Consider the following 16456-nt stretch of genomic DNA (forward strand, 5'->3'; position numbering starts at 1 on the left):
AAAAATTATTAAAAATACTAAAGAAAAAGAACATCACAGAAAAAAATGACAAATATATGAAAACATGATCAACTTTTCACAATAAAAGAAATGAAAAGTAAAATTAAAGACATCCCTTTTAACCTATAGGATTAGCGAAGATTTTGAAAATACTTTAATAATATCTGTTGGGGATGGTTTTCAAATACTGTAGGCAGAAGTATAAATTGCTACAATCTTTATAAAAGTCAATTTAGTAAAATCTATCAAAATCCAAAATACAAATTCTCTTTTGTCATAGCCATTCCACACTTAGGAATTTATAGCTATAGTCTAACATATATTAAATAATGAATGTACAGGGTTATTCACTGCACTATTGTCTGAACTACCTAAAGTCTCGAAACAACTTATGTTCCTCTGTGGTGGGCTGGTTAAATTCACTGTGGTACATTGGATAAGTAATGGAATAACAACAGCTAGCCATAAATAAGAATGAAGGTGTTCTGTATGTACTGATAGAGGACAGGCTTCAGCCACAATGGCTAATACTATTTTAGTGGTAACTCTGGGTGAGGCACTACTTGAAATGCCTTACATATGTTTAGTAGATAGTACTAATTATCCCTATTTAAGTAACTTGCTCAAGGTCAAAGCCAGTATGTGGTGGTGTTGGGTTCCAGATCAGGTATTCTGACTTCAAAGTCCATGTTCTTCCTGTTAACGCTTAAGACAATATTAGTAAGTGACCAAGGCAAGGCACAGAAGACAATGCCATTGTGTCCAAAAATATGTCTCTGGGAACACAATCAAGAAACTGGCTCCATCTGGCCAGGTGGTGAATGCGAGTCAGGGATGGCAGAAAGCTTTCACTTATATTGTTATTTTCCATTTATGTGTATTTTAAAATAAGGTTTTAATGCTGCAATAGACATACTTGTATGTACATGCTGGCATACTTGATCTCTATTTAAGCAAATTCCTTGTAGCTATCAGTGGCAGACAGACTGCTGAGTCAGTTGCCCTTAAGCCTTATTCTCCAGAGATCAAGGTTCCAGGAAAAGGGCCTTAGGTCTAGCTTTGACACACACAGGAGAAGGGTGTGTCCCCAGGGCCACAGCTACATACCTACGGCATATCACCATGTCTGTCAGCAGCACAATTTTCCATTTCTTAGAGGCATTGTTAATTTCACATCTCACTGTGACTGAATGTGATAAAACCTAATTGCACCATGAAGGGCAGTTAGCAAATGCACTTATTTTGCAGCTGTTTCTTAAGGCTGTGAGTTTTAATTGAGAATTTTCTTAGAAATATTAACATATAAGAATATTTACAAATCTGGATCTTAGATTAGAACTGCACACCATTAAAATCATCCATAATTGGATATCCAAACATATAAGTGGTATAATCTAGATAGAAATAGGTAAACAATTAGCTTGGTAATTAGAATAATACACAGAAATTATTAGTTAATTTTTTTTTTTTTTAGTGGAGTGTTGCTCTGTCGCTCAGGCTGGAGTAGAGTGGCGCAATCTTGGCTCACTGCAACCTCTGCCTCCCAGGTTCAAGCAATTCTCCTGCTTCAAGCCTCCTGAGTAGCTGGGACTACAGGTGCCTGCCACTATGCCTGGCTAACTCTTGTAATTTTAGTAGAGACAGGTTTCACTATGTTGCCCAGGCTGGTCTTGAACACCTGACCTCAGGTGATCTGCCTGCCTCGGCCTCCCAAAGTGCAGGGATAACAGATGTGAGCCACTGCACCTGGCCGATTTTTATGCTCTTTTCTGGCCTTCACGTGTCACACACACACACGTGTGCACACGCACACATGCACACACACACACACACACACTGTCTGGATTTTCTAGAAGAAAAAGCCATGAAAAGGTAAGCTTTATTGGTATTTTCCCATCAGGATATGGTTATAATTCTCCCAGTATATTCTAAAAATATATTCCGCAATTCCATCCTCACATATGCACTCCTACCTTCCAACTCTCTGCCATCTTTTGGTTTTCCTATCCTTCTTTCCAAGCTAGCACCCCTCTCACTGAGTTTCTTGGGACTATTTCCACATTCCATTCTGAATCAGGCTGTCAGAGCTGGTTTAAAGATTTTCCAATCCAACTCTTATCTGATGCTTAAAACCTTTTAACAATATCTTGCCATGTGTCACCTAGTCGGATGCTTCCACCAACAGAAAACTCACTCCTTCCACGTCACCCTGTTCTCTTTTTAGATGAGAGTGAACCAAAATGAATCTCCCTGTATCTTTTACCCATCAATCCTACTTCTCATCCCTTTTTGGTCACACAGAACAACTCTATCCCTAATCAATCATTTGAAAAGCAACCCTGCTGCATCATGTCTTCTCTAGGCTAAATGTTAGGGTTCCTTCACCTGTTTTTCACAAACTTTGAGATACCTTTCCAAGCAGGTCATCCTCTCCTAAGTGACAACTAACTCTATTATTCTCATATTAGAAAAAAAAATAATTCTCAAAAGTGGATCCACCACTTAACCACAGTGGATTTTTCATTCTGGAAAAATATCATATTTCTATAGAAATGGTCCATATTTTTGGCAACAACATCACAAGGTTCACTTAGATTGATTTCATTATACACTAAAACTCTGAAGTCTTCTACACTTACACTTAGTGATATGTGACATATCACTCAGCTGTGTGACTGGTTCTAGAGTATCAGCCATGGCTTAGACTCAACCCCATTATATCTCACCCTCTTAATTGTGACCCAGTAATCTAATCTTTCGAATGCTGATTGTGTCAGCACATACAGTCACTTCCTGTCCAGGTTTGAGTCAATCATAATTTGGTCAGTTTATTTTCAATACTGAAGTTCAGTGTTCTATTTATCTAAGTTCTTGGTAAAAACTTTGACTAGTTCTAGAAAAGCAGCCTCCAGTTCTAGAAAACCGTACCAATCATCAGGAGTTATCCACTCACTCCAGCAACCACTTCTTCCTTTCAATTTATTCTGTACTGACACAGTCCAATAACTATTTCAAATTTCTTTCTCTACCATTCTAATTTCTAACCCTCTTCTCATTTTTCCACCACAGAGAAAGGGAGATTTGGGCCACAACAAATTTAAACATTTACAAATATGATGAAAAGTAAAAAAATGTTGAAAAGAACTAATGGTTCTAAAATACAGCATTTAAATTATAAAAATCAAGTATTTTACGTAGATTGTTTACATAGAAGTGCAGTGAATTCTCCTGAGTTTACCATGATTTACTCTCCCCAATGTACCTTACTTGAAAGAATCATTCATTATGACCATAAATATTATTCACCATTCTATCACACATGACTGCCAAAGATCTCTCCTTCTGTAGCAAACTACTCCAGGTCAGTGGTCAGTCAGTGTAATCTACAGGTCTGTGATCTGCTAATCAGATCATGCACACTACCACATGCACACCTACTGAGGCCAGGCTGTGGGACAGTAAAAAACACAATAATGCTGTGGACATTCTGGGTATTGAACTGCCTACCTAGGAGCCTGCGAAAGTAGTACAGAGAGGTTTGGACTTAATTCCACCACTCTCTAGCTCTGTGGCCTTAGGAAACAGGTGACTTCTCTGGGTGTCAATATTTCCTTTGTGAAATAAAGACAATATTACTTGCTTCTCAGAGTGAATAAGATGATAAAACATGATCAACTTTTCACAATAAAAGAAATGCAAAGTAAAATTAAAAGAGACCCCTTTTCACCTATAAAATTGGTAGAGATTTAAAAAAATACCTTCATAATTTCTGTTGGGGATGTTTTCCAAATACTGTTGGTAGGAGTGTAAATTGCTACAACCCTGTAGCAATTAAATAAATTTATTTTAATTGCTGCAATTAAATAAAATTGATGAGATGATAAATGAGCTAGGACTGTCATAGGTATTATATACATATATATACACATACACATATATATACACACACATACATATACATACACACACATATATATGTTGGTTTCTCTCTTATTCACAGAATCTGTGACATTAATAATAACACTGTCCTGCTCAGAGTTAACCTTAAATGAGTAAGACAGCAATGCAAGAATGACTGAGTACTGTGTGTGAGGCACTAAATGATATTTTCTTTTATAATTAAAAGAAATATAAGAACCAATTTGAATTTATTGAATATTCCTATTTTTAGGCATTTGCCTCACATTTTAATTTTTAAGTGTATCTCTATTTCAACCTTAGGGGATATAATGAATATATTTTTGGACTAGTTTTTTAATACCTCACTACTCAAAATGTGCACTGAGGACCGCCATAGAGCTCTTCAGGGAGCCTGTTAGAAATGCATGAAAATCTACATTTTAATGAGGCCCTCAGCTGCTCTGCATGCACAATGAAGTTTGAAAACAGCTGGTTTAAGATACAAGCTCTCATGATTCTCAGCAAACTGATGCAACAACAGAAAATCAAACACCACATGTTCTCACTCATAGGTGGGTGTTGAACACTGAGAACACATGGACACAGGGAGCGGAGCATCACACACTGGGGTCTGTCGGGGGAAAAATAGGGGAGGGACAGTGGGGGGTGGGGAGTTGGGGAGAGAGAACATGGGGAGAAATGCCAGATACAGGTGATGGGGAGGAAGACAGCAAATCACACTGCTCTGTGTGTACCCATGCAACAATCTTGCATGTTATTCACATGTACCCCAAAACCTAAAATACAATTAAAAAAAAAGAAGAGAAGGGAGGTGGAAAAATAAAAGATGATATAACTTATCAAAAAATAAAAAAAAGATACAAGCTCTCTCAAGTTAACTGTTGCGTGTTTGGTGCTTTTACCTGGTATAGTATTCAAGAACTAGGCTTTTAAAATAAATGAAATAACACGCTTTTCCTTCATATTTTGTATCTTTTCTTCTTAGAATCTATAATCAGGAGTATAAAAAGGAAAAAAAATGAAACAAAACTCCTCACCCTTCCGTTAAGTAGGCGTTATCCACAAAAGATTTAACTACTGAGGGAAGAAAAGCTATCTTGAATCTAGAAGAAAAGATGTCTTATGAGAACTAAAACTTTAGATTAACAGGAATTGTGCAATTTAAAACTCTGTTGACTTCCGAGGAACTATATCTAAATCTCCCTTTTGTCATAAAGTGAGTGGTGGTGATTTATAACCATTTTCTTCAGCATCCAAGTGAGAGTGAAATTTTTTCACAGGGATAATCACAACTTTACAGAAATTTCCACTGCATCCTTCTATTACTACTCTAATCTGTGAAAAAGAAAGAAAGAAAGAAAGAAAGAAAGAAAGAAAGAAAGAAAGAGAGAGAGAGAGAGAGAGAGAGAGGGAGGGAGGGAGGGAGGGAGGGAGGGAGGGAGGAAAGAAGGAAGGAAGGAAGGAAGGAAGGAAGGAAGGAAGGAAGGAAGGAAGGAAGGAAGGAAGGAAGGAAGGAAGGAAGAAGAGAAAAAAAAAGAAACGGAGAGGAAAAGAAAAAAAAAGCAAAGAAAAAATAACTGGGGACTACCTATTACCATGGCTGATATACCACTATACTGCTTCTTTTATTCCTGGGAATGAGTGCTACAAATAACTTGGGAGCTATTTGCAATAATTAATCTAAATATTTTACTTATCAAGCTTTTTGAGAGAAATTTGCTGACCTTTTAATTAACTACTTGTCTCCCTTAATATAATGCTAGTTGACAGCTAACAAATTTAATTCTCTTAAATAAATGAACTATAAATGCTAGGCATGGTCCTTTTTGACCATCTTTATTAAGTAAACACAGAGATGTGTTACAGTAGACTTGATTAGCAGCAATGGAGTCTTCAGAGAGTATCAAATTGAAACGTGTACCAGAAAAAGTTAAATGAAATGGTTTTACCTGCTGGGTCCCTGATTGGTTCCCAGTGCAAGTCATTATTTTTCTCCCTGATCCATCCACAAAGTCCATGGTCAAAATTACAACTGTGTACCAGAATACCTACAAGAAAATAACCAGAAAAATGAATGGATTAGAAAATGAACAAAAAACAACAAATGAATCTGTGAACTAAGTATTTGTACAACAAGTGTTCTCTCCTATCCATATAACCAGAGCTTCCTTCCGTGAGGCCAAAGGGAAATTACATTAATCCTTTCTCAGCACAATAGTGCACATATGCTCATCTGTAAAAATGGAACACACAAGTATTGCCAAATTATGACCTTGTTACATCATCACTTATAAAATATGATTTCCTTTTCACAGTTTAAGTACTACTTTAATGTATTTTAAAAAAAAAATGATGATTCATAATTTTTTTGCTCAACTCATTTAACTACAAAGGAAATTTGAGTTGTTAAAGAAAAAAGGTATAATTTTCCCAAATGGTCCAAACAATCTACAAGTTATTTTCATGAAAAAAGAAACAGTAAAATGTCACTATGATGGCAGTAAGAGTGTAAGTGTCACCTGGATCATCCTTTGCTTCATCATCTGCACTGACTCCTCTTTCTATTTCAAATATTTCAAACAAGTCATTTGAAGGTTGCCGTGGAACTGCAAGAGAAAGATTTTGAGTTTATTTTGTGTATGTGTGTGTGTGAGGTATTGATAAAGAGGCATTACCTTTAACAAGGGCAGGAGGAAAAGACCTAATCATTTCATTCATCTGGATGAATCCAAATATTTAATTACATCTCACATAAAGATTCATGAGGCTTGTTCTGCAGTGATTTATATTGCAACAGTGATCTGGGTACATTTTTTAAAAAATGATTTTTAAAAGTTTCTACAATTTAAGAAAAATAACTTAAAAAGTCTTCATCTGGAAAATACATTTTAGTAGAGCAACGGTTCATCTCTATTAAATTCTAAAATTTATCTCTATGAGAGATATATTATTATGATCTTTAAATTAAGGTTGTTTTAACTGAAAATACCTATGATGGAAGTAAATGGTTTGGTTTCTAATCACAGCATCTGCTCCCGCCCCCAAAGAATGCTGCACATTGTTGTACTCTAATATACATTTCCTACCATAGCATCCCTTGCTTAAACAGGTTCTCTGGCTCCTTTAAGATCAAATTCAAACTTCTTGGGGCAGTGTTTACAATCTACTCCACCAAAATACACAATGCTATCCAAACATGCCATTCATTTTCACGTCTCAGACCCAGTGCTCTCTTTCCTGCTAATTAAACTGCCAAAAATCTCTTCTTTCAAGGCTCAACATAAGTATCACTGCCTTTGTGGAAATTTTCATGCCCCAGGCGAAATCAAATTCTTCCCTCTTGTACCTCAAGAGTTCATGTTTATAAGCCCCTATTACATGTGTTCATAAAAAACTGCAGCTATTTACACACACGTGTCTGTCCCTCTGCTAGTCTCTGAGGTCCTGGAGGGCATTAATCATGTCTTATTCGGGTGGCATTTCCAGGGCTTGACCTGGTGACAGGCATTCAGTAAGTGTTTACTGAGTGAATGCAAAGATCCTATTAGAACCCCATGTAGTTTTATTAATGTTTTTTCTCAAAGGACACAGTGGGACAAAGCATAAGAATTTACTTTAAAAAGTAATTGATTCCTCTAAATCATTTATTTGTTTATTCAATCAGTGTATATTTGATTGCCAAGTAGATGTCAACCACTATGGCAGGCACTGAGGAGACATGGTGAATGGGGCAGACAAGACTGAAGATCTGGATCTTACAAGTCTTGAATTCTAAGGGGAGAAGCAGAAGTTAAATATGGAGATAAACGAGTGCTGTAATTTGAGATTTTGATGAGGGTGAGGAAGGAAGACATCATTGAGAGTAACTGGTGGGGAAATGCATGGGAATGTTGGTGGTGGTGAGGGGAATTCTTGGTCAAAGGCCAGGGAATACTCCCTTCTCTTTGCCAGAATTTCAATTAATTAGCTTTATTTTTATAAGGCAGGGAGTAGATGTGGAACACTATGAAACAGACATCACTCAAAGGGGTTCTTTTTTCAATTTGATGCTATTATTTTTAGCAAAAATTCTTAAATTTAAGTAATAACCCCATAATATTTGCACAAGTTGTTTTTAGCTTACTGCTCCTGAATATTTTCCTTTTTGTTTCAAATGTTAAAATACTGAAGCCCCTTGCCCTCTTACAATCCATACTCGAAATATACCCAGCTGGGCAGCAATGAAAGAAGAGAAGCACTAGGGACACAGCTGACTATGGGTGCCTGGGGAGTGAGGCAATCCCCTTCCCTCTTTTATAGCCCAGATGACTGACAGCAATGACATCCAATTACACTTTCCTTATTTGGTGCTCTGAGAAGGGGAGTGCCTCTGTTACTTACCAGAATTATTACAAAATTGTAGACAAGCATGTTTTCTTTCTTACAACAGAGAAAGTTATAAAAACCCAATAGAACAATCATGTTTTTTGTCCCCTTCTCTTGTTTTCACTTAGATAAATCATCTCCAAAATGGCTCAACTCTTAAAGTACCATACTGTAGAGGCATTATGACAATTTTTCAAGCTCCTCCTTTTTTTTTCCTCCCAGATGAAGGATGGTAAAATGGCAAATTGAGTCTTGATGCAAAGGTTTGATGGCACAGGGAGCCTGTTTTACAAAGGGAGATCAAGAGGTCCTTTCTGAGGAAGCACAATTTAAACTGAAAGGGAAAGGATGAAACTTTCCAAGCAAAAAGCATAGCATTGGGGTCAGGGAAGAAAGAGGGTTTCAGGCAGGAAAAATCCAAAGAAAGTGCTTGGAAAATTTAGAGAAAGGAGTTCACAATGGGTGGAGGATGTTGAGAAATGAAGAAAGCTGCATGAAGAAAGGAAGAGATTACATCATACAGTTAGAAAATGGCAACACAAGGAATTAGTCACGTAACACCTTGTAAAATGTCAGATGGTTTATTAATATTTTATGCACTTGGTTTCCAAGAACCATTTAATTTAGCAGCAGATGATCATGTACACCTTCATTACAATCCATTGGGAAACATTCCAAGGAATTTAGAGACCACAAGTGCTCAGCAGCTACTGGTTCTTACAATTGTGTGTGCTCTACTATATAACTATACCAAATTATTTAGTTTTCCTTCCTCACACATACCAGTATGGGATTACTAAGAGAATCCAACTGAAGTGTCAAGAGAAGAAACACTTCCTACTCACTGACATACTTTACAGTTTATGTGAAAATATTAAGTGAATAAGTAGCAAAACAAATCATTCAAGCATTATTATGTTATCATTCCAACCATGTACAAGAAAAACAAACCAAAAAAAAGGACTAGAGGAAAAAGGGATGAATACACCAATATGCTAATATGCTAATAGTGATAATCTAAGAATTAGAAATGAAAATGATGGGTTTTTTTTTTCATTTGTGTTGGTTTTCTTTTTGTAATTCTACATTTTTGGTATTGTTTGTAAAAAAAATCTGAATACAAATAAAAAACATACATAAAACATCTAAAGAAAAGAGGGTTCTCTTAGATCACATGTAAATAGCAATTATATGTCTGTTATTTGCATTTTGGTTACCCAAAGAGAACTTAGAATAGTCTTGACACTTGTTGAATGCAAGGCTATGAAATTGAAATATGTTTGTAAAATTCAAACATTTTGTTTGATTCAAGGGAACTATTGTGATCAATGTAGAAATTGTCAATTAAAATGAATGACTAGCCTTGCCCAAAAATGAAGTATAACCAGGATGGACACTGATACATGATTTTTCTGATTATTCTTTCCCTGATTGATACTTCAGCTAATATTTAACTTAAATATGCAACATACATGTTTTATAAAAACAAACACATATCTGTTATTCTCTGTAGCTGGACCATTAATTCTTAGAATTAGAATGCTATAAATTTTGAAACTAAAAAAGAATCAGAGAAGAGCTAGCAATACAATTCCTTCACCATCTGTCCTGCCTCCTTCTATTCCATCCACTCATTTATGCAATCAATCAAGAAACTGAGCATCAGCTATATACAAAGCACGGGCTAGGAGCTTGTTATAAAGCCATGAACATACTCTTGCCTTCACTGGATCTATATTCTAGAAGCGAAGGCAGAGTTTTAACAATTTCCCCAGGTAATGTGTGCTTTAAATAAGTAGAGGATGCTACATGATGGGAGTGGAGAGTGGGGGACTGTCTAAGCTAGGCTGGGGAGGATACATGTCATGAAAATCTCTGAGAAGTGATGCTTTCTTTATGACATGAGAAGTCATCCTATGAGCTATGGCTCTGGAGAATGAAAAGACAGGGGACTAAAACATCAGAATCGCTGTAGACCTTACATGGGGAGAAAGGCAGTGTGCAGGAAGAAGGGCACCAAATGGAATTGGAGACCGAAGCAGACTGTGCAGGTGGAAACTGGCAGCCTCTGAAGGATTTTAACAGAAGAGCACCAAGATCAGGTTTGCATGTTGAAATGACCATTCCGGTAGCAGCTTGGAGAATGAACAGGAAGGAGAGAGTGGGTGTTATAGGGCAACTATGACTAAAATTAACATCAAACATGAATGTTCACATACTTTTAGAAAATGTCCCCAGAATCTTTCTACCATTGGTCCATGTTTTACCCACCAAAAGATATGTCTTGCCTGTTGCTTCTTACAGCCTTCTGCATAAACTAAAAGAAAGGGAATGTACAGGTACTCAAGCAAGTGACAGCTGGATAAAGGTGTGGTTTGACTGGGCTGAGAAGCATAGTAGTTTCTAATGGCTGCTGCGTCCTGGAGTCAGGGATGAAATCAGCCACAAAAAGAAACAGGAAAGTTCTTGTAAGAAATGCTGGCCATGCACTTTCTATTAAATATGTATTTTCCCCAGGGATGTGGTACTATATAACCTGTGTTCACAAATGAGGTTTCCCAAATAGCCAACTGTGTATTTTTACCCAGAACACATTAAGAGTAAGCACAGAGAAGTAAATGTAAATATTATCATATACACCTCCCACTGCTCAACTTCTTGCCAAGTGTAACTATGGCAAATATAAGCATTCTTTAGCAAAGGTAGGTTTGAAACTTCTCTTTCTGTTCCATAGGAAACAAGGTGGTTCCTATGGCATTACCCAGGCCAGCCTGGCATTTGTTGTTGGACTAAATGACTAAAGATAACAGTGTCTTAAATTACTTTTATGCTTAGAAGTTTAGTTCATTGAAGAGAATGGTACACATGTAATTATCCTAATATTCTAAAGGCTGTTTCTGGTGGCAAAACCTAGAGACTTTTGGAGACACAGATTGGAAGGTGGGGATGAACGACAAGGGTTTTATGAGATGATCTCTCCTCTCCCCCATTCTCTCTCCAGATGCAGAACATATGCATCATCATTTTAAGTGATGGGGGAAAAGCAAATAAGAGGGCTGGAAATGAGTTTCTGAAATTTCTTTAACCATGTTAGAGAAAAGTTTTAGCAATCTATTCATTATAAGCCAAAAGCGAAGGGTTGTTGGACTCACAGAAATAAGACCTTGTTTGTCAAAGCTTTCATCCCATAGGAAGAATCTACAAAGTTCCAAAGACACTTTTGGGCTGAGAGTAAAGAACACTGGAAAAAAAATTAAATCTCTGGTGAAAGGTGGAGCACAGACATAGCTAATCAACAAGGCTGTTTTGTGACACACCTATTTCCCCTTTATGTATTGTAGGAATCTTTAATAAAGTTTTAGAAAAACTCAGAGGTACTTATTGGAGACACGATAATTTTTTTTTTTTTTGAGACTGAGTCTTGCTCTGTTGCTTAGGCTGGAGTGCAGTGGCCCAATCTTGGCTCACAGCAACCTCTGCCTCCTGGGTTCAAGTGATTCTCCTGCCTCAGCCTCCCAAGTCGCTGGGATTCCAGATGTGCATACCACACCTGGCTAATTTTTGTATTTTTAGTAGAGATGGGGTTTCATCATGTTGGCCAGGCTGGTCTTGAACTCCCGACCTTGTGACCCACCTTTCTCGGTCTCCGCTCCTCCTCTCTTCTAAGCCAAAGGGAACCATGAGGGTTGGGCTCTGCCAGGACTGAGTCCTTCACACCAGAATTCAAGTGGTAAGTAGACTCTGATAAAGGCTGCTTGGACAGAGTGCAGCATAAACACCTTATAGGGTTAGCAGAAGCCCACCAGCTGCTGGGGACAGGTGTCAATGCACTCAGGCCAAAAAAATCTATTTATACAAAGAATGGAAGCTTTTATCCCACAGGAAGTTCTGAACTAAAATAGGGTCTGAACTAAAATAACATAGAATGCTTATTTAAGATGTAGATTCCTAAATCCTTATGGCACATTTACTAAATCAGACTTTCTGGGGAAACTACTTCTTAGTCTTTTATTGATTGAATGATTGATTGATTGATTGACTGGAGACAGAGTCTCGCTCTGTCGCCCAGGATGCACTCATCAGACCCATAACGTAAGTTTCCCTTCTAGTCAGATTCATCTCTGAAAAGACTACTGTCATTATTTTCACAGTAAAGAAGTTGAGATGATGTTGTCTCTATTTTGAAATCACAACTGTCTAACAATACTATAAACACCTAAATAAAACACAATATTCTAAATATTTGGTAATAAGAATAAATAAAATAGCAAGTTTCTATTTTCATTTTCTCTGTGCACATAACCACTCACATTTGCAAACCAATTTGTTTCAAAAGGGTCTAGTTGGTTAAAAATAACATTAAAATTGTAATGAACCATAAGAAGAAGCATGAGAAACATGTAAACTCAGAACTAGAAAACAACATAGGCTGTCTTTTTAAGAATTAAGTAGGAAATGTTATCACTACTATATAAATGAATTCAACATCAACAGAAATAGTAATAGCTAATATGTATTAAGTTAGTACGATGTGCCAAGCACTATGGTAAGATCTTTACAGGTACCCTTGCATCTAATTTTCACAACAGCCCAATGAGGTAGATACTATTACTAACCCTGACTTACAGATGAGAAAACAAAGGCATAGAAAAATTTAGTGATATGCCCCAAATTACAGACTGGCAATGAGCAGTATACTTGTAATTATAACTCTATCGACAAATGTGCATGTAACTTAAAAAAAGTCTGATTCTGACTTTGGTTACAATCACCTATACTTTTTGGAGAGAATGATATTTTTTTCTTTACTGACTACCATAGGATTTAATTAAAATATAAATCAAAAATCTTGAAAACTTTCAGAATTCGCAGCACCAGATCCTGACCTGTGAGCAGTGACAATTCGCTCCTTCAAAACACGAGCAGAAATTAAATTTTCAAGGAGATGTGAGGCATCTTCTCAGGGTCTCTGCAGGCCTTACTGTTTACTAGAAAACAAACTAGTTTGAAGACCTTTTCACCCCTCAGGAGAAGCAATCTTTCTACTCATCACTACACAGAATCAGAAAGACTATAATATTTCCATGACTATGAACAGTGTGATTGAACTAGCCACAGATTCTGTAAAATCTGTAGAAGAGAGATGAGGGGGAAAACCTCAGGACAGCATGCAGCAATCAGTAAAATAAAACAATTTTCTTCTTACTGCTTGGTACTTAGAATTGCAGCACATTCTCATTTAGTGTAATAACAGCAACAATGAGGCTGGTTTTCTGATATGGCCACTCATAAGAGCACCTGATGCATATTAATAATATTATGTTCTATCATCTGGCTTCTATTAATTCCTTTTCTCTTTATTTTACATGAGTCAGATAGACATATGTCTAGGCACAATTGCTATATTTTAAATATCCAACATTTGGCTAGTTCTGACTCCATCCAGAATAGTTCTGCTGAGTTGGAGCTGCCGTTATGCTTTAGACAGAGCCCAGGCAGTCCAAAGCGGGGACTGCAAATCGGAAGCATTACCTGTGAGTTTGTTAGAAATGCAGAGTCTCAGGTCCTACTCTAGACACACTGAATCAGTCTTCATTTTAACGAGATCCCCTTGTAATTTGTGTACACATTAAAGGCTGAGAACAGCCAGGCATGGTGCCTCACGCCTATAATCCCAGCACTTTGGTAGGCTGAGGCAGGTGGACAGCTAGAGGCCAGGAGTTCGAGACCAGCCTGGGCAACATAGCAAAACCCCATCTCTATTAAAATTACAAAAGTTAGCTGGATGTGGTAGTGCATGCCTGCAATCCTAGCTACTCGGGAGGCTGAGGCACGATAATCACTTAGGTTGCAATGAGCCGAGATTGTGTCACTGCACTCCAGTCTGGGTGACAAAGTAAGACTCTGTCTCAAAAAAAAAAATAAAATAAAATAAAATAAATTAATTAAAATAAATAAAGCCTGAGAGGTACTTTCCCCAGTAAGCCTGATTTAGCAAATGTGTCTTAAGGATTAGGAATCTACATCTTAAATAAGCACCCTATGTTATTTTAATTAAAATGGGCTTCTGACAATACTGGGGGAAAAAAATCTGTTTCCTGGTCCAAGTGATGTCATATTCTCTCTCGTAATCCAAATTTCCTAGCTAAAATCGGACATATTTGTCACATTCAATTGTATGGGAAATTTTGAAAGGTTAAAAATAGAAGTTAATAAAACCTTCAATGAGTTTTTTAAAATCATTATGTCTAAAATAAAATGAACATGATTAAGAATCAGAATCCTCACTTTCCCGCTAAGAATGGAAAGTACTACTCTGTCCCCTCTCCAAAGGAATTATTGCTATAATGAATTACTGTCATCAATTACTGTTTTCAAAAAATGAAAATCACCCAAAATATCATAAACTAGATATATCCATGGTTACTGTTTTGGTCTTTTTTTTCCCAGACTTTTATATACATCCAGACATATGCAGACATGTATTTTATATCTAATTGGAGTCAAAGGGCATGTACAGTTTTGTACTTTACAGGTAACCTTTTTGCAACATGGATATTTTCCCAAATTATTAAATATTTTCCAAAAAACATTATGGTGGGAAGCTGGGGAGGGATAGCAGGGGGAGAAATGCCAGATGTAGGTGATGGGGAGGAAGGCAGCAGATCACACTGCCACATGTGTTCCTATGCAACAATTTTGCATGTTCTTCACATGTACCCCAAAACCTAAAATGCAATAAAATAAATAAATGGAAAAAAAAAATGAAACCTCTCCAGGATTAAAAAAAAAAAAAATAGTTGTATAAGATTTTATTACATATTGCTAGACCAGAAAGCATGTCCCCCTAACTTCCTTTACTTTGGGTTCTACAGAAAGTTTTTCCCATTTTCTGTGCTCTGGGATAGCTCCAACCCCTCTGACACCAGATTTTTGTCTTTGGAAAGTGGCTTTTTAACAATCCCCTGCAGCAAACCTTTGATGTCCATACAGGCATACCACCACTTACGGCTGCTTTTCTGGCTAAATTTGTGCAGCACCGTTCTGCCCTCCCCAATCTGAGACCAATCCATTAGTTTCAAAAACCAGGCAATGAGAGCTAATTAGTGAGGGATGTTGGGTTTTGTGGAGTATGGTCTCCATACTTCTTAGTTTAGCCCAGCCTGACCTAACATTGATTCCAATAGACTCTAAACCCAAGATTCAAATAATCCCATGGTTAAAACAGCTTGAGAAAAGATACACTATATGCCTCTCTTAGAGATTTACAATATTGTTAGTACATTAAACAAACTGACTTAATTTGGCTAAACCTAGGATTTCTCAAATACATTTGACTCTAGAACTTTTTAAAGCATACAATTGCATAATAATTCAGAGAAATAATAATCCGTAAAACACACTTTGAGAAGCACAAGTCTGTCTCATTAATGAAAGAACAAGAATTTTATGCTATATCAAATAATTTTAGTGTTGCTCAAATCATACCTACAGGATTAGCCCTGTAAATGCATCTTCTTATATTTCTAGTCATATAATCTAAAAAACCCTAGGGACCTTCAAGCTAAAATTATTTTTAGGCTGGGTGCAATGGTTCATGCCTAGAATCTCAGCACTTGGGGAGGCTAAGGTGGGAGAATTGCTTGAGCTCAGGAGTTGGAAACCAGCCTGGGAAACATAGTAAGACCTCATATCCACAAAAAATAATAATAGCTACCCAGCTACTTGGGAGGCTGAGGCTGGAGGATCACTTGAGCCTGAGAGACTGAAGCTGCAGCAGCCTGAGTGACAGAGTGAGACCCTGTCTCAAAAAAAATTATTTAAAAAATGTGTTTAATATTTCATATCACACATAAAAAGTTGCATCCTTAATTATATATTAAGTTCTCACCATCAAGGTTATTTATATTAATAAATAAAACATAGTAATCTTTTACATTTCATAGTAATTCAGGATTCACAAGTACTTTCCCTTGTATTATCTCTGATTTTTGAAGCTACTCTATCAGAAGGAAAGCTAGGAATATTCCCTCCATTTTACAGATGAAAAAATTGAGATGGAAAACACAGTAACTAGTACAAAGTCACGTATCTCATAAATACTAGAGGTGAAAATCAAGACTAGGTTTTCTGATTCAGTATAATATTCTATCTTTAGTAGTAGTTAAAA

At 36.8% G+C, this 16456-nt stretch overlaps 1 protein-coding gene across 5 annotated transcripts in view; it reads right to left on the reverse strand.

Annotated features, from left to right (window-relative positions):
• The window catches only part of NPNT (nephronectin), a 75867-nt gene that overhangs the window by 7083 nt on the left and 52328 nt on the right, over positions 1–16456 (reverse strand). For all 5 annotated transcript variants that reach the window (XM_032254859.1, XM_032254856.1, XM_032254857.1 and 2 more), the window contains 2 exons: positions 6441–6527; positions 5871–5969 (listed from right to left, as the gene is read on the reverse strand). In XM_032254859.1, coding sequence (XP_032110750.1) covers positions 5871–5969; positions 6441–6527 — 186 coding nt within the window. The remainder of the gene's footprint in view (positions 1–5870; positions 5970–6440; positions 6528–16456) is intronic.

Source organism: Sapajus apella, unplaced genomic scaffold (assembly GCF_009761245.1).
Source record: "Sapajus apella isolate SASKATOON/1434 unplaced genomic scaffold, GSC_monkey_1.0 scaffold87, whole genome shotgun sequence".
In the NCBI taxonomy this organism is placed as follows: domain Eukaryota; kingdom Metazoa; phylum Chordata; class Mammalia; order Primates; family Cebidae; genus Sapajus; species Sapajus apella.